Source organism: Centrocercus urophasianus, unplaced genomic scaffold (assembly GCF_019232065.1).
Source record: "Centrocercus urophasianus isolate 14NV4802_14NV808 unplaced genomic scaffold, USGS_Curo_1.0 seq_15, whole genome shotgun sequence".
Classification (NCBI taxonomy): domain Eukaryota; kingdom Metazoa; phylum Chordata; class Aves; order Galliformes; family Phasianidae; genus Centrocercus; species Centrocercus urophasianus.
Window position 1 is genome coordinate 2,898,623 of NW_024884697.1, and position 25,231 is coordinate 2,923,853.

A 25,231-nucleotide genomic window follows, 5' to 3' on the forward strand; every position below is an offset into this window, starting at 1 on the left:
AGGCTACCTAGGGAGGTCACAGAGCCACTGTCCCAGCAGATCTTCAAGAACAGAGCAGATGTGGCACTGAGAGACATGGTTAGTGGGCATGGTGGGGATGAGCTGATGGTTGGACTTGATGGCCTTAGGTGTCTCATCCAACTGTAATAGTTCTATGACTTTCATGGTATTCCTCTGAGTATTTATACTTAGTTGCTTCCATGAGTAACTAAGCTGCAGTGTGAGGTCTCAGCAGTTGGCACTCCCTGGACAACCACTTAACTCCATCAGGAAATAACAAATGGTCACTGCGCAGTTTGAATCCAACAAAATGAGTAAGCAACGGATTGAGCCCTAAATACAACAAGAGATCAATGGTCCCCACTAAAATTTCACAAGATCTGGGAAAATTCAACATTTTCATCACTGCAACTGTTCTATCACGTTATTCTGACCGAATAAACAGTTGAAATGTACCTTCTTGCTCACAAACAACAACAAATGTGACATGAACTTTTTGTTTTTAACAGCTGCAGTGCCTAGAAGATCAAGAAAAAAGCATAATGTCTGTTCTCCTGCAGCACCACTATTCTTGTTAAGACATGATCACAGCTATTCTGGCCTCACTCACACTGCATCTTCCCTTTGGCAACCAGCAATCCTGTCTTTCACTTCCAACATCTTATTGCTTCATTTGGACTCATTCATGTAAATAGAAACCAGCTTGTTTGAAACTCATTAGTTTCATTTGCTGTGTTTTATGCTGCCATCTTCCCACACCAAGAGATGTCCACAAGACTGGAGAGGTTCAATGGAAAAGCAGAGAACAGAAAGACGGGAAATAGAGTGAGAATTTCCATCTTCTACTACAAATCTTATTGTATGGAGCAGCAACTCCGGAAAATTCAAAGGGAAAGTTATGGAAAACCTCTCTGGAGAAGTGGTTAACAACAGAATTTTCCTTAAATTCCTGCTCTGTGCAGAGAATGTACATTATCACTTGTAAAAATTCACACCAGCAAGTTTCAGCTTTAAAATCTAAAATGAACCCGTAAAAATTAACAATGCAGATGATGAGTAATAAAGTAGCAGAAAGTGATGGGATATGCATAGCCTCAAATCAGCCCTGCACTTCTTCTTGTCTGTAGGGGATCTATACTGCTGCTCATTAAATGATTGCCCTGAAGTATACAGTTTTGCTACTGTACAAAGCATGATTTATTAAGCAATGTTCCCTCACGTCTAACTCGACACTGCTTAAATACTACGTCCTGTTTTATGGCTGCAGTTTGGACTGTCAAATGGTGAAACTCTGAGGGCAACAATGAAAGCTTCAGATGTGCCCGTGATAAACGGTGGGACCCGAGGTCTCCAGTGATGGGCTCCTATGGCAGCTGGGAGTCTTGCTGCTACCAGAATATAAATAACCAGTTAGAAACAATAGTGCATTAACGGAGCTGAAAAAAGGATGCCATCGTCCAAGCCACATTTACTTTACAACTCTGCAAGCAGCGTTTTGTGGGGTTTTTAATGCCTGGTTTTAGGCTAACGCTGTGTATACTGTAGACAGGAATTTCAACAGCAGCAAAGCCTTTTTATTTCTGCAGCCCTCTGCATCTTTTTCTTTTACTACAGATCATTGTACTCCTGGCATTGAGACATAAAAGAAGTGTAAAACATCTATCTGTAAGAATATCCATAAGGCAAGGAGATGCACACAGGTTTTTTATTACAAGCTCTCAAAGAAACATCCTTTAAGAAATTAAAGGAGTAAAAGACAGAGAGAAAGAGAGAAGGGAAGGGAGTAGTGTGAAACATGTGGCTTTCTCTTTGGTCTTGGGGGACATCTTGATTTGAAGACCCAAGAAACAGCACTCCTTGTTTACTATGCTGGGCAAGTTTAGTGAATGCTGAGTCCATCATTAGAGCTTGAAAAAAAATACAATGGATTCCCAAGCCCAAAAAATGAAGGCACCTCTCCATTTGTCCTTGGAGACATTCAAGGCCAAGCTGGACGAGGCTCTGGGTAGTATGAACTGGTGGGTGGCAGCTATGGGGTGGGAAGTGGATGATCTTTAAGGTCCTTTTCAGTCTGAGGCCTTCTATGATTCTGATTTAAGAATGGGTGTTGTGAAATGGGGCCAGGTTCCTGGACTGCATGGGTGTAAATTCCACATCAGTATTAGCGACACATGAATTGCAAACATCCATTAATTCCAGCTCTTTAACTAAAATATTTCTCAAGTGTCCAGACCAGGCTACAGATAAGCTTTAGCTACCTTATGTCTGAAAGCAATCAGTTATCACAGAAACACAGAATCATAGAACGGCTTGGGTCAGAAGGGACCTTAAAGATCATCCAGTTCCCTTCCACACACTGGGTTGAGAGCTGACACTCAGATCAGGCTGCTCAGAGCCCCATCCAATCTGGACTCGAACATCTCCAGGGATGGGTGATCCACAACTGCTTTGGGCAACTGGTTCCAGTTAGTACAGATTAAAAACAAACAAACAAAAAAAAAAAACCCACAACTGCGACTGCACAAAGCTCTATCAAAAGCAAAGATGTGAAGTTATACCTGCGCTCTTCACTAGAGACAAATGCAGAGGAGACAAAGCTACATGCTGAAAATACAAAAGGAAGATCTCCCCAGATTTCAGACAGCCCAAACTATGGGGCTTAGGAAAGACATGAAAAGCACAAGCGATTTTGCCTGCCAAGCTTTAGATCAGGAGGAATCTCTCTTCGGGTAGTAATTGAGGTATAAATCTCTGAGAAAGGGATTTATCGCAGAGGTGCTGGGAGAGCCTTGTCTACCATATAATGCTACTTCTGCAGAGCTAAAGGCCACAGCACATCTGCCTTTGTTATATTTTAGAGCAAGCTCCAAGCATAGATGAGGCACTTTGAGTTACATGTCAATGTTATTACCAACTTTACAGGCTTTGATCACAGACCTTTCCTCTCATACAAACTGCACTGCACATTGTCAGACACTAAAATACTTCTGGGTAATTACAATGAACATACTGAAGGAATAAGTAATTCTGTATCGGGCAAAGATTAAGCTGTTCTGGTCGGTCTGGCTTCCTATATCTTCCCAGATCCAAAACACTGAGAGTTCAGCATCTTGCATAGGAAAGGAGGTGAACAGGCAGAACAGGCACAAGACTTCATCTCCAGTGGGATCTCTGCAAGAACCCCTTGTCCCAGCCCCTGTAGTACTCTCCTCTCTTACTATCATGTGCTTGACTAGGATTTGTAACTCCATTAACATCTTCCTGGCTGTTTTGCCCTGGAAAAGCCAAAATAAACTTGCATTAAGGGTTACAGCAAGATTTTCCCTTTTGGCTGGCACCATAAGGAACGGCACATCTTCCTTAGGCATTCATTCAGAAGCACAGATCTTAGAGCCTGGTGATGAGCTATAGGCCACGTGAATTGCCTTTGGTATTTTCATGGTTCTCCAAAAGAAATAAAAGAAACATATGGCATTTGTAGCCGATGGTGACCCAATAACCATTGATTTCATACGGAAAATGAAGTTCTTATATTGACTGCAGATTAAGCCAGCAGCTTCTAACAACACTGTGTTAGCTTGATGAGTAAAAATTAAAATATGTTGTGACAAGGATACGGCAGCTTTATGGCTTATCACAGCACTCATCTGAACACTTAAATTACTATGGCTTTCTACTCTTTAGAAATAACACTGTTCTTAAAACAGTACTAAGAAAGATCCCTGTGTGCTTTCTAAACTCTATAATACAGAATTACTCTCTGCAGACTCAGAAGAGAGAGAGTAGAAGGCTGTGAGCAGGAAATGGCTGCAGTAAGGAGCAGCACATGTTGCTGAGGTTTTAGGAATCCAGGTGACAAAAATGAGTGAAAGGAGCAGGAAGGAAGGAGGCTGCAAGAAAACAGAAAATCTCTTTACGGTCAGATATTTTGTTGATCCTGCGTGAAACTGAGAGTTGGACTCAATGAATCTTACGGGTCAATTCCAACTTAGGATATTCTGTGATTCTATGATCCCACAAGAGTGTACTGGAAATGTGAGTGGAAGTCTCAGTCACATAAACAAAGCAGGACAGAGATCCATCATTACAGAAATCCCTGATAACATCCATATGGGTTGGGAGGGTGGAAGCTCTCTCCTGGAAGGATCAGGGGATGTCAATTCTCAAAAACAACTACTAGTCAATATGTGTAAACAGGTAAAGCCAGAGTAAGCAACACTGGACAGAGTATGAAAGACAGAGTTGAGAGGGTTTGAGTGAACTACACAAAATACAAGAGGCATTTGTAGCACATACCTTCGAGGTGAAGCCACATTAACCGTCCTTTAACTGAAGTGATAGAAGCAACACATATCTCTGCAGGGTTCCTAGGGTTCACTGCCTCCAGCTTCATGTTCTTCGTAAAACCACGACTGAAGGATGTCTGAAAGAGCCAAGGACCAACAACAAAACACGGCTTTAAACAGACTGTCTGCTGGGAAGAACAACTTCAGCATGCTTTTTTCACTCTAAGTGAAGAACCCAAAAGCATCCAGGTTCAAAATGGAGATGCCCTGATCACACACATGGAAAGTCAGGGATAATGACAAATCAGGAAGCAATGCAGGAGGTTGGTGGATACAGATGGTGCCAGACATACTTACTGCCACTGCAGTAATCTGTATGCTTAAATATACAGCACCAAAGAAAGTCTTCCATGGGTTTTCTGAGGTCCCCACTGTCCTCCCCCTCTTCCTCAACAAAGGCAAAATCAGGTTAGATGTTGCTGCAATGGTTCCCAAATGAGTAGTCATCTCTCCAAATATGAAAAAAATGATAAAAAGGTGAAGTAATGAGCTTGCAAGAATGCAACAGCCCCCAGTGAATGAAGACTTCAGCAGCAAGAGAATCTGCAGTTCCAACCATTTAGGTACCACTGCTGTAAGAAAAAATGCCCTGGAAACCTGTTTCGGACTGAGGTTCCCCAAGCTACTCTTCATTAATTTCCATCCTTGACCTCCATCCCTTCCAGTGCCCTTTCATTTCTCTCTTAAGCTCCAGCATTGCTTGGACTGTCCCAGTCCTCACTCTGCAGTAAAAACTGCAACTGGCCAGCACTAAAGAAAAGCAGGGTGAGTTTGTTTAAATGCCTGCTACACTGCCTAACAAAGAAACATCATTTATCATCGCACAGGCTCCTTTCAGTGCAGTTCATTGCTGGAGGCTAATTTATACAGAATCAATGACAAAACAGTTAGCTGGGAGTTTATTTTACTAAGCATTTGTTCGTGTCAATCCATTTCATAACTGACTCTCCTTGTTAAACATCCCCCCTAGGGAAACAGCTACAGCATATCCACTTCCAGCACCACGTCTGGCTGCAGTAGGTGGAAAATGTGCCTGCAAAGAGGTTTCTGTTCAAGAGCTGTTCATAGGCATGAAACAAATGGACCAAACTGAACTTACTGGACAACAGTAAGATTACAGCTCTCTGCAGAGAACTTTGTTATCAACACTGAAAGAATAACAGACACGTGTTCATCTGATTAACGTTTCCTTAAAATAAACAGCACTTAGACCTGATTTAATCTTTGGAGAATATTACTCAGAGTCTACTTTCAAGGCTGCCAGCGCTGAGATCCATTACTTGACAGAGAGAAGGAAATAAAGATTGCTTGCACAAGGGAAGAAATGCAGCAGTTGTTCCACTGCATAGGTACGATGCAGCACTTCTCAATTTCCTTCTGCACTTTCAGCAATCTCAGCTTGAACTCCACAGGGTTTTGCACAGAAAGGCACAATAAATGGGGTAAAGAAATCTGAACCATGATTTGGGCAAAACTCTGTTGATGGTACCACTCTTCTGAATTCTGAATCTGCTAAAAGTGTTCAAATCCACCAATACAGAATCAATGGTTTATTCCAGACCAGGCTGCCCTTGGACTGCCACGGATGAAGAAATCCACTTGACACCTCCAAGAAACCATGCAATAACACAGCTGGAGTCTTGCTGGACTGTCTTCATTCTGCTTTTTCTAAATACACTGTCATTCAGTCTCATGACTGCTGAGTAGTAATTAAGGAGTATGCAGCTCCCCAAAGAATCTGCTTCCACAATTCACAACACTGCTTTCTTCTGCAAATCCTCCTGTGTTCACTTCAGATGCCACTGAATTTTCAATGTTTTAGTTGTTGATAAGACCTCAATTTGGATATTAGGAATAACTTCTCTGAAACAGTGGCTGGGCACTGGAATGAGCTGGCAGGGAGGTGGGGGAATCACTGTCTCTGGAGGTGTTCAAGAAATGTGGTGATGTGGTACTTAGGGACGTGGTTTAGTGGGCAGTATTGGTGGTAGATATGCAGTTGGACTGATCTTACAGGTCTTTTCCAATCTTTACGGTTGAAATTGATGATTCTATCTCAATTTGCCTCAGCTGATAGAAGCATGAAAATGAGGCTATTGGCAAGATAGAACATCAAGAGACTGGTTTTTTTAACCCAGCTTATGGGATTTTTTTAATAGCATTACAATTATTTTTAATGGTCAGTGCAGATCCCTCCTGGACTAAGCGCTGTACAAAACCAGAGAGAGATGGAGAGCAAGAAATCCAACTGATTTCAATGAGGAAAAGAGTAAGATAATATTTTTTCTATTTCAGAAACAGAAATCTGTAACATCTTTCTGGCTTCCTTCCTAAAACAAACTCTTGCTGGTCTGGGGAAAGCTCCCAAAGGCTTGCAGCTTTTCTGTGCAAGCAATCAGGTCTTGACAGGAGCAATGCAAAGGCAAAAAGAGAGCTTACGTTTCTAAAGCACAGGTGAGGTGCTGCCTCCGCTCCACATTGCTTCTGGTAATCTGCCCAGTCAAAGTCCTGGCCAGAGTAACCTGCAGGACAACAAAACAAAGTGTCATCAGCCACTGTCACAGAGAGAGTGCAAACGGGACCCAAGCAGACAACCAATGGTGTCTCAGCATCCCATCCCTTATGAGTGCTATGCGCAGTGCCAGCATGCAAGGTCACCACTGCTGGCATTTCTCCAGCACTCACTCACACAACTTCTGCATTTCCCTTTGAAATCTCCGGATCTTCACCATGAAGTAATAAAACACAGATATTTTCCTCATTTTCCCTTTCCAGTGAGCATCTCTCAGGCTTTAATAAACCTTTAATTACCTAGAAGCACTACCGTCCCCATTTTCTGGGTGGATCCATGGACCTCTTTCTCCATTCTTTAAGTACCTAAAAATTGGGACTTCAGGTCAACAGGAAGAGAATCAGCACAACCAGAAGCTGATCCATCCCTTCCCTTGTACCATGAGATAAATTCATCTCTCTTTTCACTGCAACAGCTGTACTCTGCATGAATGACTTTCCAACGGCTCAGAGAACATAAGCTGAATCCCACTCTAAGCATGTCACGTGAGGTCATATAGAGACCTGGAGCAGAACAGGAAAATGAACACAGAATTCTCAGTTCCTAAAGGCTTCAGAATAATGTGGTACTTAGGAAAGCGGTTTAGTGGGCCATATTGGTGGTAGCTGGACAGTTGGACAAGATGACCTTAGAGGCCTTTTTCCAACCTTAATGACTCTATGATTCAACCAGATAATCCTTTCAGCCTCTTGTTCTAAGGAAAAATGGAAGAGGCAGTAATTGATAGGGGGGTCACTCAAACAGTCCTATCACAGAGATCCAAATCCCTACTCCTCTATATTTCTTACCTAGCAATAAACTCTTGGGGCAAAGGGTTTTATTTCGCTGTTTGGTTTCACTGCTTGACTGATTTTAATCTGGTTTTTAGGATTTCCCAGTGCTTCACACCAATGAGTGCTATTCCCTATCCAGAGCCCTGGGATGATGCTGTAATAACATTATTGTAGAACTACTCTCACTGGAAAGTTTCAGGAGTCATCTAAAGGACAAATTCTCCCCTTAATCTCCCTGCCTGATATCTCAGACTGGACTCAATCTTACAGAACATCCCTTAATGTCTTTTTCATTGGCAGTCAAAAAGGGACAGTCAAGATCAGATGGGAATTAGTCATTTGTGACAGTGGAAACTGAGAATTTTTTTGTAGGCAAGAAAGGACGGCGCACTGAGTGGAATCACTTATCCATCATCCAGATCCAAAAAAGAGAAAACATTTTGAACATGAAGTCTTGAGCATCCTGCTAAGATGCAAGTATCCAGGATAAAACGAGCTCTACTCTTAACAGCTGCACTCACAAATGAGCAAGATAGAGAGGGTCCTAAAATATCTCTGCAGGGCATTTACGCAGTAACAAAACATAATACTGTTTGCAAAGCTAGAAATAAACACGCAACGAGAAGTGACAAAGGGCCATAACTGAATCTTCATTTTTCACATGAAAAATACCTAGCATCTTTTTACATAAATTAACAACTGATTTTTTCAACAGTACTGTCTTGTTTCTTCTCTGTCTACTTTTTTTTCTCTCTTGTTATTTCCTTGCCAGATACTTTCAGGCTTCAGAAAATGAAATCGAAAACAGGAGGAGAAGTGCACACTGCATCAGAAGGGGATCCATCTGATCGCACACAGGTGTTGGCAGTGTAGACACCTTGAGCTGGCTTCCCTGAAGCATCAATGGAGAAAGATCTACAGGTGATCTGCACGCCCTCCTTCAGAAGGAGCAGAATCCCTCTACAAGTCCCACTTGCTCTCCGTTGACTCTGAAAGCAGCTTTGGTAATGAACTCACATGGAGGCAGCCACAATGCAGATGTCTGCATTAAACAAACCTGGGCACGTCTCAGCTGCCAGAGTACACTGCTCACATGGACCCTAAACCCTGCCCACACTTTGCATGTTCTCAGGTCTCTGATGTAAACCCCTCGTGGACAGCTCCTCAATCTTGATTGAGAGCTGTGCAAAATCTTGGCAGAGTGGATGGAAAAGGCACGTTTCAATGAGGTATAAAAATCTGACTCACGTGTCACCATAAAACCAGCTGCTGGCTTGGCCCTGCACTATTCAAGGTGTGAGGTTCTTTGTAGACTTCTGTGGGAACAAAGCCTGGGAAGGCAGCAGTGCAGTTTACCAGAACTTCAGCAGCGCAACAAGGATTGCTCAAAGAAGGCCATACTCAAGAACTGCCATCAAACAAGCCTGGCCCTGTGTGTACCTCATCATGGAGCCTCATGATGAGAAGTAAATAGATGCTCTCATTAGCACATAATATTCACATATTGTCATCCTCTAAAGCTCAACGCTAGTAATAATGGTCAAAGCCTGCACAAATCTGCACAATCGTTTAAATGGGAAGGAATGGTTTTAAACCAAGACAGCGGAGGTTTAGATTAGATTATTAGGAGGAAGTTTTTCACACAGAGGATGGTGACACGTTGGAACAGGTTGTCCAAGGAGGTTGTGGATGCCCCATCCCTGGAGGCATTCAAGGCCAGGCTGGATGTGGCTCTGGGCAGCCTGATCTGGTGGTTGGTGACCCTGCACAAAGCAGAGGGGTTGAAAGTCGATGCTCATTGTGGTCCTTTTCAACCCACGCCACTCTATGATGGTTCTATGAATTACCTACTGCTCCCCAAATACACAGAACTTCACTGTGTCTGCTGTCTTGACTCTCAGCATTGAAGAGCTGTTTAAACCAGCAGTGTAATCAGAGTCAAATATAACAATACAAATGCACTGGAGGTTTAGAAACGGCATTTCTTTAGTAAGCCTTGTATTTAAGAGTGCTACTGTGGTATTTTTCCCCCTCTTAACAGTTCATGAAAAGGAACAACTACTACTCCAAAGGGAAGTGGTCAATAAACCCAAACCCAATAAATATAAACAGTGCTTGTTCAATGTTTGTACAGCAGCAGTAAATGGGTATTCATTTTTGGCACCATGCAGGAAAAATTGCTCTCTGTTTCTAGCAGCAAATGTTTGCACCTCCTGTTCATGACTCATCTACTGCATGTTTGGTTTCAACAAAGGCTTGACAGGCAAAAAGGCAAAAGAAGAGATATTAAAGAAATAAAGGACTTTGAACCCAAATATCCCAATTTGCAATACTATTCTGATGAAATAAAATCAATTAATTGTAAAATCAGACAACTCCCTACCAACCATTACTTAACCCCTCCCCCCCAAAAAAATACTAGAATACAGCAAAGACTCTATCCACGAAGACAAAAAGGACTTATGTATTTTTCCCCATGTCATCTGATTCTCCATGGGAATTTCTCTCCTTTCAAAAGGGAAAGCTATGTTTGCAGCACTAAATATTGTCAATATAGTCATGGAGGAGAATGGCCAAATCTGCACATTTAAAAAAAAGGAGCAAATCTGGACATCTTAGAGCAGTTATGATTGGAAATGGGGGAATGCCCTCCTTCTTTCTGGTCCCACTTCTAGACATGTTGCAGCCCTCTCCTGTCAGTCCTGACTGCTTCTTTATTGCAAGCTGATGTTACTCTTGTCAAAGAAGACCTCAGTGTGGTTCTGGATGCATTTCTTTTTCTATCTGCATTTTTTGGTGTGCTTTTTTGCTTGCTGGTTGTTTTTTCAGACATCATTCCAATGTTTAACCACTTTCATGACTCAAAGTGCATGTTTGCTGCTGGAGGAGTTTTTTGACCCAAAAGATCCTAAGACGCAGTTTAGGCATGCAGCCCTCATATACTCTGGAAGAAGCACAATATATTTTATGCCTCTATCTGCTACTTGATTTAAACCTCTTTTAATAGCTTATCTCCATAATTTCTGATCTGACAGCAGAAAGCAAAGGCTTCCTGCCCCTTTTGAGGAGCCAAGGTGGACCCCAGGCACTGAATATCACACCAGATACCTGCTAGCTGCTTAGCCTTTCCAGGACAAGTTGAAAATATCTGTAATGACAGGTGGAAGGACGCTACAGATACTTCTAATTATGCAGGCATTTAAATAGAGCTTGCATGTGCTTGCCCCATAAAACAGGTTTTGTACCAGCATGGAGTGGAAACTATTAAGCCATGGCCCTTTATATAGAAACGCTTGGTCTACGGTCTATTTGAGTTAATAAGGTGGCCCGGGGGAAGCTGCATGGGAACTCATGGTGGAAAAAACAAAATGCTGACCACTGAGCACTTACATAGTCACAATCTTTACACTTGGATTTAAGCAAGAGGAAGATAAACATCCACAGAGTAAATTTCTTTCAGTAAAAGCAACAGATTAATCACAGAAGCACTATATGCAGCTGCACACAGAGGGCTCCCAGACTTTGGTGGGAATTTCAAACTGCACATGCTAGATATATACATATATGTATATATCTTATATAAATTTAAGAGGCCTTTAAATCTGGCAGGGAATAGCCCTTCACTTCCTTGTTACCAGCAGCAGCATATTTCTTTCCAAAATGAAGACAAATATGCATGTACACGACTTCACGGGATATTTTTGTGAAGCATTTCTTCTCTCAAGCAATGTCATTTTTTGGCAGAAGTTTGACACCCTGACCAGAATAAAAAAAATTAACATTCCAGAAAGCCAACACATTTTGCAAGTGAAGAAATATTGCTAACACACTGCAGGTGGTTGCCTGAAATTGCAGTTAATTAACTCCACTGCTACAGAGATGGGAAATAGCACGGTCGGACGCTGTTCCTCCTGGCTCTGACCTGAGCACTGCTCTCAATTTGCCCTCGTCTGGGATTTTCTCGAGACAGGTAAGTAAAAATGCCTATGTGCTTCTGGGCAGGCAGATGAGAGCTAACTGGTGAGATACAATCTGAATCCAGGAGACGCTGAGATTTCCGTGTTCTCTGCAGCTCAGGGCTGTACCAATGGGGATGCTATAAGTGAAGCTGCCTGGTTCGTCTCAAACATAATATGACTCTTAATGCTCCTTCAGCAATCTGCACCACAAAACATCACCGAGATGTGTTTTACAGGAATTTCCTATGCCTCAGTGCAGTTTGCTTCAGACAGACATTAATCCATCAACAACACATTTGCAGAGATGTTCACAGGCTGTTATGAGCCTCAGTGGCTCAACAAAGATGCTCTGGCTGGAGATGCTTAGTGTGATGCTCTGCAGCAAAGAGCAGAATGGTTTTAAAGGCAGTAAAAAAGCTGCAAGCCATTGAGAAGTAATACCAACCCTTGGGCGGTGTGAGATTGACTCCATTTTTAAGGCACCACTGTATTGGCAAGATCCCTAAGGAATCCGCATGGCAAAGCATTGAGATTTTGCTGGGTTCAGATCTCAAGTCATCAATGGTCACTTGCAAATAATGATTGTTAAAAACCTAAGAGATGAAAAAGAAGAAAAAAATCTGATGTTAAATTTGCTGTAACACATGCAAACATAAAAAGCTGAAACAAATTGGAATCAAAGTGCACCTGAAACAACCCACTCTCACCTAACGCTTTACATCTGTGTTTCCACCAAAGATATCAAGGCATAGATGGGTAAACTGAGGCAAGAGAAAGCACCACAGTTCAGAGTCATTCAGTGTGCTTATAGCTGGGCAAGGACTGTAGACAGTACTGGAGACCCTACAGCCTTCCCTTCTCTTGCTTTTGAGGGTGTGGATAAGACACACAAGTATGCCCTCAAACCAGTTGTTTTATTTCAGACAGAATCACAGATGTGCAGGAAAAATATGTAGGCATGGAAAGAAGACTGGGATAAAAGGGATTCCCTTTATCTGCATGAAACTGGCAGATGAAATTCATAGGATGAATGCATGTGTTACCCAGTGATAAGTGCACATAAAGTCAACTAGTGATGCTCGTACAACAGAAACAACTGATGAAGAAGGGAACATTCATGGATATTTTCCTAAATGTGGTAGAAATCAGTCAAGAGGTTCTTAAACATCTTTTCAGCCCTCATTCATTTTTGGGACCCTACCTTAGTCACTGATGCAGGACAGATATGAAACGGTTCCCTCATATTCACCGCCTCCAACTTCATCCCCACAGTGAAGAAGTGGTTTCTCAAATCAGCATGGTCCTGAGGGAAAGAATAGGGAAGAGGGATAGGTGGTATGTCAGCATCAGCCATGAAGGAAGGCTCAACACATTGGAGAATCTATTTGAAAGGTGTTCAGATGGATCTGTCACCCAGGTGATTAGCAGATTGTCCACTGTCTCCGACTACATGCTCCTGTGCCTGCAGTGGGTGGAAGCAGGCCTAATTGCCTCTGATTTGTCCTAATGAATGTTAGGTTCTTCTATGGCATCAAATAAAAACCTGGGCTGGTTTTCATGTACCATAAGATGGAAAGGTCTTCTGTCCAACTGGGAGAATAAAGGTGGAATAAGGCCCAGGAAAATGAACTTGAACCCAAAAGGTGAGCAGTGAGAGAACCTGTCAGTGGAAAAATACACAGCTGTGTTCAGGTACATGCCTGTCACAATACCTTCATCCAGGATCAAACATGTCTATATGCAATAACGTTGGGCGATCAGGAGGATGCAGCACCTAACCTCAGAAACAACACAGGTTCAACTCCCTCACTTGCCACAAATGTGTTACATCTATCAAATGACCCCATCCTCATGTCCTTGTCTAACTAGCATACAGGCTAGCAACCTAATTCCAAAGTAACAATTTTATTTCACACTGAACCAGTGTAAAACAACATTTACATCATTTAGACCAATGTTGTCTAAATGACCCACGCATTAGCCAACACAACCAAAAAAGAAGAGCTGTTATATTTAAAGCACACACACACTGAACTCCAAAATAAATGCAGAAAGCTTAGTATCTAATAAGAGGCTAGCAATGTCACTCCCATCTACATTCATTGCTACATGTTGTATTCTTGTTCTAAAATGATTTTCTATTGATCTGAAGTTGTATGTCATTACACTTTCTTTCCTAAGAACTGTTCTCACTTGTAGACTTAATGACTTCTATTTTGGGATCTTACGTTCCTGGTGCCATTAGAGATAAGGATTTTTACTAGCTCCAATCAAAGCTAAAGGAATAGTTGTCTTCACCTTACCTTATCTTCGCGACTTTTCTGTGTCTTTTATGTGAGAACCAAAAAGCAGTCAAAAAAGCTTTCATAATGTCTTCAGTTTCACAGCAAGGGAAGTATATTCCAATGGGAAACTGAGGAAGACTTAGCAATAATGGGCCAAAACACCACGATGAACTAATGGCTGAGGAAGGAGCAGACATTCAGGAGTTTGGGTGTCCTGCAGTGCAGCATCAGCTGTACTTCCAGTTACTGGCAATTATTTCCGCATTACCAAAGTCCCAGCAAGCCAGGAGACTGATTTCTGGCAGTTTCACAACGTTTTGTTGAATAAGAGCTTGATTCAGGGAATTGAATTTGGCTCCTTGTACAGTGAAGCTGCTCAGTGTAAGCACTGCATTAAGGAAAGGTTATCAAAATTGCCATTGTTACCACTAGGAAAAGATAATGGCTGCAAAAATCAGGCCTCACCAACTGAACTTCCAACCTTCAAAGGCAGACAGCATCTAGACTGTAGGATATCTCTTCCCTACACAAGGATCCACATCCAGCATCTCTCAATCCTTGGGGTGAGGTTGTAAAGAAAAGGCAACTTTGCAAATCGTACATCTAGAAGCAAGCTTACACTGCAGCATCTTCCCATCAAAAGATCCAGGATTCAATTCACGCTCACATCCGGCTTCAATACATAATATGCCCAGATCTACCAAAGTACTTAATCATGTTTATCCTTAAACATGCGAGTAGTTTCATCAACTTCATACGTGATTTGTTGATTGAGATCAAAATACTTAAAACAGTATTACTTCTTATTTTCATTTGAGACGGTTTCTTTGGCTGGGCTCCTTTTTACTATGGCTTTTTTCAAAGGGAAAAAATAATCAAGTAGGAAAAATCATAAAACTAACAACATTTAACACTGTTTATTTTACTTGAAAAGCCTATCACCTTTTGTCCATGTGCTGTGTATCTCAGGATCAAATCTCCCTTCCCATTCAGCATACCATGTAAACATCTTTCTCATTAAATTAATAGCAAGAGTAAACTCCTGCAGAGAACCCATGGGATCTTCGGTATGTCTCCCTTTTGAGGGAGAAAATTCTCTTTTACTCAGGAACATACTTTTGTTTGGAGAAGGGCTGTGGAAGTAAAAAGCTTGTCTGTGTTAAATGTCATTTTTGAGACGGAAAAGCTTTCATGGAGAAAAAGCCTTGATATTGTACCGCCATGGCAAATGGTCAGGATCTGGATATTTGATCTCTTTCACATATTTGTAAAAGTGAAGCATTAAAATTGACTTTAAGAGCCTCAGATTTTTGCAGCTGCAAAAAGAAGAAAAAAAAAACTGATCCCAATGCCATTCCCCTCAGTCAGCAGGGAATTGCTGAGGATTTGGCATACGCTCCTCTTCAAAATTCTAATTAATTTACATAATTCCTAAGAATAGGTTCTACAGAAGCGAAGGCAAAGCTTTTAATTAGTATTAGACTCAAAGTGATACACTGGATAATGAACTGCACTTGGCTCCTGTTATTCACATTGACAGGAAAGACGCCTGTTAAATAAAAGCAGCTGCAAGATGAGGACTGAAGGGCTGAAGCTTTCCCTTCGCTCCCTCCAGAATCTGCAGCACAGCAAAAGCAACACCTGAAATGTTGGGTGGCAGAAACCAACCTTTCCACACTGCACACAGCGTTCAAAGCCACCTATCAGGATGTCACCAGACATTTATTTCCAGCCACTTTTCCAAGCGAGTTTGAATTTGCTTTCAAATGGAGTTGTACAGTCATTTGGAGCATTTTATAGCTTTGTGTGTGGTGGATCTCTGCTCCTGCTGGCTGGCTCCTGGTGAGGCTGCACCTCGAGCACTGCATTCAGTTTTGGGCCCCTCTCTACAACAGAGACTTTAAAGCCCTTGGATGTGTACAGAGAAGGGCAACAAAGCTGTGAAGAGTCTGGAGCACAAATCTTACGGGAGTAACTGAGAAAACAGGGATTGTCTGGTCTGGAGAAGAGGAGGCTCAGGGAAGCCTTACTGCTCTCCATAAAAAAATGAAAGGAGGTTGTGGAGAGGTGCTCCGAGGTAACTGTGAAAAAACAATAGGGAAAGTTGCACCAGGAGAGGTTCAGGTTGGATATTAGGAAGAACTTATTCTCAGGAAGAGTTGTGAGGCACTGGAACAGGTGCCTGGGGAGCTCATGGAGTCACCATCCCTGGAAGTGTTCAAGAAAAGGGTAGATGTGGCACTGAGAGACATAGCTGGCATGTGGGGATGGGCTGACAGTTTTACTAGATGATCTTAGTGGTCTTTCTCAACATGAATGGTTCTACAACTTAGTGCTTCACAGGAGCAGCTCCACTGCCACACACATTTACACCATCAACGAGCCTGCCTCACAAGGCTCACAAGCTCTGTGTGGGCAACAGAAACAACCTCCCAGTCCTCCCTGCTGGAGAGCAGCCAAGAAAACCAGTCTGATGCTGAGAAAACCCTTACAGCAAAGTGAAAATCATACTGAGGAACGTACAATGAATTAATGTGGTACAAGAACCACGCTCACTCATTCAAAGGGTCAAAATCTCTAACATGATGGATTACAGCCCACAAGGGTGCTTACAAGTAATGAATGGAAAACTGCAGAATCCTCCACTGAATGAACGTCTGCCACTTGCAGCCCAAACCCACAGGCAAAGCCAAGGCTGTCACAACTCTGACTACAAATCCCAAGAAGCAATTAAAGTCAGCCTCAGTCTTGCTATCTTAGAAGTTTTTAGACTTAAGGATGTAGTCAGTCTTTAAGAATGCACAGGTGTGGGTGACCTAGTTAAATCTTAAAAAAGTCACCAACTTCCTCTAAGCACTGGTCTTGAACTCAGAAAGATACACTGCAAAATCATCATAGTCATCTGCCCTTTTGCTCAAGCCTTTCTACACTCCACTGGGCAGAGCAGACAATACTCAGACCTAACTAAGTTAACCTAAATGGCTTTTGCCCATGGCATTTAGGGCAGCCATGCAATGGACGGTTGCTCTAGCTGTGACTACAAATCCAAACAAGGGCATCTCTTCCAGGTTCTGAAATGCTCACTCTTAGCCCACTCTCCTCAACATACAAAACGAGTCATCTCATTTCACACCCAAAAGCATGCATAGTGTATAGATAAGCAGAAAAGGCTCTAATTTGAACCCTGATTTTCAAATACCCCAAAATAGAGAGTTCTTTAGGTCCAGGATAATTCATGCACACCACTTACATGATTATGGCTTTGTACGAAACTCAGAACTAAGTCTGAGAAGTTGCAAAGTTGAGAGGCTGATCATTAACAGCAATTAATAAATGTTTGACCTGAGCTTCCCTTAATCCTCACCAGCTGCAACTGTGTGAAATGATATTGCCCTCAATCATATCTCTCCTGGTTTACCCTACTAGTGACAGAGGAGAAGTAGGTTCCATCAGGTATGACTGGAAACAAATTATTTAATTCAGTTTTGTTTTGAAAGAAATTGCTTCCGCCAGTGTCTTCCCTAATTCTCCCAGACACTGGCTGCTTCTGATAGCCTAATTTTAATCACAAAGCTCTTAGGTGGTAACCAGTCACAAGCACAGTAATAGCTGTGGTTAAATTGCCTCTACAGGAATCTGGCATTTGGTTTTCAATTGAGCAAAAAGAAAAAAAAAAAATAAAGAAAGAAACCCTCCCAACTGCAATCCTCTGCATTATTTGCAGAGGAATCGGTCTTGTCGTGATTCATCAGCTCTCCTTGCTAAACGCTGTGCAATTTTCCCTGAAGACACACTCTGCAGGAACACAGAAATTCTCCTGTAAGACATAACATAAGCAAATCTGCAAGCAAAAAGGTGAGTGCAGAAACACAGGGAGACCAAAATGTAGAGATGCGAGGTGGGATGAAGAGGAAAAGGCGATGGGAAGGAGGCTTTGAAAGTCCTGAGACCCTGAAGCAAGGAGCGTGGCAGCCAGCTATCACAGCTGCACCTACCGAAGAGCCCCTTAAACAATGCAGATGCTTCTGCCTAGGATCAAATTTAGCCCAACAGATTTTAAGCTTCTCTTGTTGAATAAAAACAGTTACCATAGAAACAGCAACATTGCAGAGTAGCCGGTCTAAATCTGAACACACCTTCTTCGTATGGTTCGGCCTGCTGCAGATGGCACCAGGGCAAAGATCCCCTCCTACACACCGCAGGCTTTGATTTGCCAGGCTGGTGGAAGCACGGATTGCAGAAGCAAAACGCATTTTTTTTTTTTTTTATTATCTCACAGCAGAATTACAGTATCTAGGATTGCCACCCCATTTCACAAGTGTTTGCTAGTGAATCCTTGCTGTGTCATACATTGCTCTCATTTCACAAGTGGGAACACTAATCCAAGTGCTCAAAATGAAGCCATCGGTGCCTCTTCTCACATTTCTAAATAACTACCTTGGTTGTGATGAGGGACTGAGTTTCACAGAGACGTGCCTGGACAGATTCTGCCCTCAGTAACATCTCACTACTGAAAAGTCCATGGAAATTGGTTAAAAGAGAGAAGATCTGATCAAACTCTATGCAGTGAAAACAGATCACAGCTGACTACTGTTTTCTCTCTCTCTCAAAAAAAAAAGCATTATTGGACAGCAGGCTTTTGGGTATCACCCATCCCCTAACTAGGAGTACCTGCTGTCCAAGAATCACAGAATTGTGTGAGTTGGAATGGATGCTGAAAAGTCACCTGGTCCGACTCCCCTGCAATGAACAGGGACACCTATAGCTAGAACAGGGAGCAGGGAGCCCGGGCCAGCACACTGACTCATTTCAGCAAAGGAGAAAAAGCTGCCATGGAAAAGCTGTGGCATCCAAGTCCAGTCTGGATGGAGCCTTGGGCAACTTGTCTGTTGGGTGGCAACCCTGACTACTGCATAGGGGGCAGGAGTAAATAAGGTCCCCTCTATGATTCTGTGATACTTCAGGTACAAACTATCTCATACAGAGCTTGAATGCCATATATGAATTGGATCGGGCCCTTTTCCTAACCTTTCACCATTCTGAGAGACCTCTAGTCATACTAATGGAGAAAGAAAACCACACATGCTAATCGTGCAGCCAGAGGAATGTGGAATAGAGCAGAGTGATGGAGCTGTTTCCTACTCAGCCCATCTGCTTTGCTTGAACTCTCTCTAGCATCTCTCTTCTCATCCTGACATTCATGCAGTGAGACCAAACAGCCTTCTGTGAAGCATCACAGAAGACTGGGTCTCTGGATTAACTTCATATACCCTCATGGATCGCTTTGCCCCACCCACCCCTTTGCAATGCCCAAAATTAGGAGGGAGCTGTAGAGAAGTGAAGACTTTTCTCATGTGGTCTTTCCACCAGATTCCATCTTTAGTATTGGAAACATCCCTGCTTTCAAGAGCTGTAAAGGCAGCTATGTAAGTAAAGACGTTTGCAGGATACTCTTAATGATGGTTATTAAGTTTTATAAAGATAAATGGCTTTAATGAGCTGAGACTGGAGTGGGTCAAAAGGCAGATGAAGAGTGGAGGGGACAGGAGGCCATGCACGCAGTCCAGCCAGGTAAAAAGCAGCCAAGGAGAAGGGATGGCGAGTGCTACGGATGGGAAAGAACAGATGGAGTATAAATAATCTGGCAGCCAGCAAATTGCATGGCGACTCACGGGTTATTAAAGCACAGCATGCACAACAAGGGCCAGCCAAGCCATCAGTGCATGAAGAGGCCAGGGATTGCTAACATTCGAGTTTGGCTTCCATGCAAAATTAAAAGCACGGATGCTTTAACCTGCTGTATCAGCATGTCCTTATCCACTACAGGGGTTGAAAACAGAAAAACCCTGTTAGATTTCAAGGCTGTGCATCTATTCAGATCAGAATTGTCTGGGTAGAGGCTTAAGGGCAGAAAAGTAGCCCTTGAGATTCACTTCCTTACACTGAAACTCCTCCAGATGACCAAATAATGGAAGAAAACACACTAAAACACCTACAGAATGCATTAACTTCTGAGAGATGTTATCTTTTTCTTCAAAAAATAAGTTACAATCATAAATAAATACTTCAATTTAATCTCATATTTTAAAAGCGCATTTCAGCTGATGGAAAAAAAAAAAAAAAACACATCTGGGAGAGGAAGAAGTTCTTTTTAATATTTATTGTAATATTTGTTTATTGTATTTTTGACTGTGGAACAAAAAAGCACCCAGTACTGAATTTTAGGAGGCAGCTCTGAACTCATTGATGGATGGTCCCTTCATCATTCTCCATAGGAGATTCCTTCCATCCCTTTTATCTTAGCATCAATTAATGGTATTATTACAAATCACAGGAAACACCCAAATACTCCAAATTAGTCGAGTCACAAGTTGTACCAGGGGAGATTTAGTTCAGATATCAGTTAAGAATCTCATTACAGAGAGGGTTGTTAGGCACTGTCTGCCAGGGGAGGTGATGGTAACCCATCTCTAGAGGTATTTAAGGGATGTGTGATACATCACTAATGGCTATGGTCTAGTGATGAGACTTGGTCAGGTTAATGGTTGGACCTGATGATCTTGAAGGTATTTTCTAACCTGAATGATTCTATGATCTACGATCTAGAAATAGGATCTCACTGGGCTGGTTCCAGAGAAGAGAAACAGTTGTTCCTCAGCTAGAGAGAATAATTACAAACGTGTGTTCAGGGGGAAATAAATATTTGGGCTAAAAGGTTCTGTGTCTTAAGTTTGGTTTCCCGATGCCAGGCTGCCTCTCAGAAAGCATCAGCATGGCACTGCTGAACCACTGATGTTACACAGCTTTAAAGCTGGCCTTAGTAACAATCCAGCCACCTTTATTTATACCCAAAGATTTGGTCATTTTTCTTAGGCGTGCTCTGAGCCAGTGTTTATTGCAGGCATTCAGCCAAATGTTGCATCTCAAAATCAGAGCAGAAACTGTAAAGGACAGGTTTCCTTGGGTTTCCTTGTGGCTTTCTGGAAGGATTTAAGCTCCCAAACTATTTAAACATACTTGAAAAAACAGTCTGCATTTTTTTTTTTTTTTTTTTTTTGAGAATCAATTTGTTTTCTAAGAAGAACAGAATGACAATATAGTGGATGTGTTGCAAAAAGCTTTGTAAAGAAAAACTTTCTCCAGGAGGTGTAGTTTGCAAAACACTATGTTTAGTAGCTATATAACAGTGACATTTTCTAGCAGTTGAATATCACGTTCCTTCTCAAAGGATCCTAAAGTGTTTTACAAATGCTTTCAACATATGGCCAAGTGTAAAACAGCACCAGAAAAAAAGAAAAAAAAAGGAAGATCTTCCTCTCATCCTTCTCTCTGATTTTTGTAACCGGCTCCTAAGGCCTCATTAATGGTGCCATGATCTAGTGGGCATGGTGGTGATGGGCTGACAGTTGGACGAGATGATCTTAGTCGTATTTAACCAACCTTAACAATTCTGATTCCTTGGATGCAAAAGAGGGGAATAATTCGGGCAGGATGGATGGGGTGCTGGACAATCTGATATAGTGCCTGATTCAGTGGTCAGCAATCCTGCCTGCATCAACAGGGGGTTGGAACTAGATGATCTCTGAAGTCCCTTCCAACCCAATCCATTCTACCATCAGGGCTGTGTTTTTGCAAGACATTTTAGTGTTTTCCTGCTGAAGACCACTACACAAAAGTTCTGTTCTGCTATGCTGCTGAGCAGTGATAATACAGGCTCAAATTCATGGCGTATGAGTTACCAGGCAGAACCCAACCCTTTGTCACCAAAACCAAATTGCTCCACCACCAACTGTAATGTTGGGCTCATAAATTCATAACAGAAGCCACTTTTCCCACTACAGATGGTTATGGTTAGACTACAGGACCCTGGTGGTCTTTTCCAACCTTAACAATTCTATGATTCTACAAATGCAGACCTGACTTTCCAGCACTGCCACCTGGGACCAGTTTGACACTGCATTCCTGACACGGCCCACCACCATGCACATCTCAAACAACAACAGCAATTTAATCTGCAATCAAGCCAAACAAACATGTGTGTGTTCACTCTAGGGAGTGTTCATACCTGTATGGATTTCTATAGGGAAATGTAGAAATCAATTGCTCAGTTTATCAACTGGGCAGTTTATCATGTTTGCCAAAGTAAACATTTCCAGCTTTCCAGAAGACCAAGATCTTAACAGTTGTAAGCTGCCAAACTCTGTGTTTTATACCTCATCTAAGACATAACAATTACAGCAGCACCAAGTCCCCTGGCACGCTGTAGAGACATTATTTCTGTGCTGGTACTAGGAAGAAAAAAAAAGCCTTTGGATTCAACAGTTTTTGCTGGGCTCTTCTGGGATTCTTACTGAAGTTCCCAAGAGTGAATTTTGGCTTGCCTTGAAAGATCAGACAACTATATTCTCATACAGAAAGTCTTTACTTAACTTACATTTAAATCACTATTAGAGGAAGGCATGCTCAGAATCACAGACAATCTCTTGTATTTTACCCCTCGATCAAATGGTAGAAGATGGGGTTGAGTCCTTCTAAAGGCAGAGAAAAAAAGGGCATCCATTCATTTAGCCTCCAGCCTCCTCATCACCAGGCAGGGACCCAAACACCACCAGACACTGACACTGAATCCTTGTGCTTGGCTTCCACAGTTCAAATAAAGAAGCTGTATTGCCCTAATCCTGCCTTTTTGTCATGTATGGCCCCCAAAATTTCTCCTTTTGGGCCATTCAAGCATTCCAAGGCACTGCATTGTCTAAGAGGAACACCCTTGCAAGCTCTAACCACACAGTGTGGCCACTGGGACTTGCTGAGTTTAAATTTATGACCGTCATGCAATAATTAAAATAAGTGGGTATAAGTCTAGCATGCTGAGAAAAGGCTGCAAAACAGCTGTTACTTATAAACTAAAGAAAAAAAAAAAAGGATGCTTTATGAGCCTCATCAGAAAGATTCTTTGCTCTTTCATATAGGCAGGAATAAAATTTACACGTTAGGCTTTCCCAGTTTAATCCCTGCCCCATACAATATGCTCTTCATCTTGAAACTGCAAAGTTTAATAGCTTCTGGACTGAAGCACTGTACAAAAAAAGGTGGCTGAGAATCAAAACCACTCCTGCAACAACACGAGATTTTATTTTTTAAGGTGACAGGATGAGGGGAAATGGACTCAAGTTGTGCCAGCGTAAGTTTAGGTTGGATATCAGGAAACACTTCTTACTGAAAGGGTTGTTAAGCACTGGAACAGGTTCCCCAGGGAAGTGGTTGAGTCACCATCCCTGGATGTGTTAAAAACCGCTTGGATGCAATGCTCAGGGACATGATTTAGTGGAGGGTTGTTAGAGTTAGGGCAGTATGGTTAGGTTTTGGTTGGACTCAATGATCTTTGAGGTCTTTTCCAACCCGGGCAATTCTATGATTTTATGGGACATCTCAAACCCTTGTCTGTGAAAAAAGCCAATGCATACATTTTCTATATTTCTCTCAGCCTAGCAGGGCTTTCACTAGGTGGCACCAGGTCCCTGTGATGAGCCAGAATGGGGCATGCTGGGTGCCTTCTCCCAGTCACATGGGTGTTTTGGGGTGCCTCAATATCATGCTGCTAATGGGAAGGAACCTAGGTGTCCACACTGGATGAGCCAGGAGCAGTGGTAACCACTGTGGTTGACTAGAAGGATCTGGTGGTTATCAGATGGATTTCAGGTTGGATATTAGCAAAAATTTCTTCTCATTAGGAATAGTGAAGCATGGGCACAGGCCGCCCAGGGAGGTGGTGGAGTCACCAGCCCTGGAGATGTCCAAGAAAAAAGCAGATGTGGCACTGAGGGACATGGTTAGTGGACATGATGAAAATGGTTTGATGGTTGGACTTGATAATGTTAGTGGTCTTTTCCATCCTTAATGATTCCATTGTTCTATGACCTGGTCCACTCCACTGGAGACAGTGGTGCAGCACTATGCTACAACTCATCCCCCCACACTGCTACAGCACACCACTGCAAGGCTGCAACATTAAAAAGGCTGGCACAGCTAGAAATCTGGATTATGATCTGGAGCAGCCACGATGAACAGCAGTGTGGATTTGGATGGGATATTAAAGCTGGTGCCTCAGGGCTGAAGCACATCTCTAACTATTAAAAATCAGATTGAGTGAAGAAAAAATGACACAGGAGAAAATTATCTCCTACTTCCACTACAGGTCCCTGGAGGAGGACCAGCTCAGAATGAGATGAAAATTTGAGCACAGGGCTCACAGAAAGCTGAGTTTACAAGTACTCTCATAATCACAGCACTGTGCTGTCACAGGCTGTGAGAACTCAGGTCTGCATAATTAAAGATGTTAGAAATGGTGTTGGAGAAATGCTGATGTTGGAGAAATCAGTGTTGGTCATACCCCTACATCATCTATAAAACAGTAACAGCAAGAAATCAGGTCTGAGAGCAGAGTTCACACAAAACTGCATTTTATACAAACATCCCACTTATGACCTTTGATAGCAATGTACATGGGCTGCTCTGAAAGTAATGCCTCCTATTTTATTAAGTTGGCCCATTACAACAGAAGTGGATGTTGGCAGTATGGCAGCAGAGGTTCAACTTTCCAACCAGAACTCCGTTACAGCTTGTTTTCATGTGACAGATGGAAGCAGAGGGGCTGTCTGACAAAATGGCATCTGACATGGAACTGCACATGAAGTAAAGGGGTAGAACCGAACTCCTCTACGCAGAAAAAACTGCACCCACTGACATTCATCAACCCTTGCTGAATATCTATGGAGACCAAACAGTGGATGCGTGCATAGTGAGGTGGTGGGTGACGAAACACTGTGAAACAGTGGGACATCTCCATTGGTGCAAGTTTTTCTGAACGTGGCATGCAGGCTGCTGTTCATTACTGGCAAAAATGCATAGCTAATGGTGGTGGTGATTATGATGAAAAATAGTGCTTTGTAGCTGAGAATTTACTCTATCAAATAACTGAAGGAAAATGTACACTTTTTACCTTGAATACTTCCATTGGAAGAGGAAAATTTGCTGCATCATTTAGGGATTTTTCCAGGGCGCATTTCCACTCAGATATCGTCTTCAGAGAATAGATATCTAAAGCAATCATAACAACAACAACAACAACAACAAAACACAAAAATCAATTTAAAAAAAATACAAGCCCAAGAAGTAAATGTTTGGGAATTGAAGATTTCTGAAAGTCTTAAGTTACTGTGTCATAAAAATGGAAGGTTCAATTGTAATCAGCAGCATGTATATCCCAAGCTGTACAGTGTGGATAAATTCAACAAAA

The 25,231-nt window shown here is 42.3% G+C and overlaps 1 protein-coding gene across 4 annotated transcripts in view; it reads right to left on the reverse strand.

Moving 5' to 3' along the window:
* SFMBT2 (Scm like with four mbt domains 2) overlaps positions 1–25,231 on the reverse strand; it is a 112,578-nt gene that overhangs the window by 30,773 nt on the left and 56,574 nt on the right. For all 4 annotated transcript variants that reach the window (XM_042815813.1, XM_042815811.1, XM_042815812.1 and 1 more), the window contains 5 exons: positions 24,935–25,032; positions 12,852–12,953; positions 12,096–12,243; positions 6,786–6,868; positions 4,297–4,423 (listed from right to left, as the gene is read on the reverse strand). In XM_042815813.1, coding sequence (XP_042671747.1) covers positions 4,297–4,423; positions 6,786–6,868; positions 12,096–12,243; positions 12,852–12,953; positions 24,935–25,032 — 558 coding nt within the window. The remainder of the gene's footprint in view (positions 1–4,296; positions 4,424–6,785; positions 6,869–12,095; positions 12,244–12,851; positions 12,954–24,934; positions 25,033–25,231) is intronic.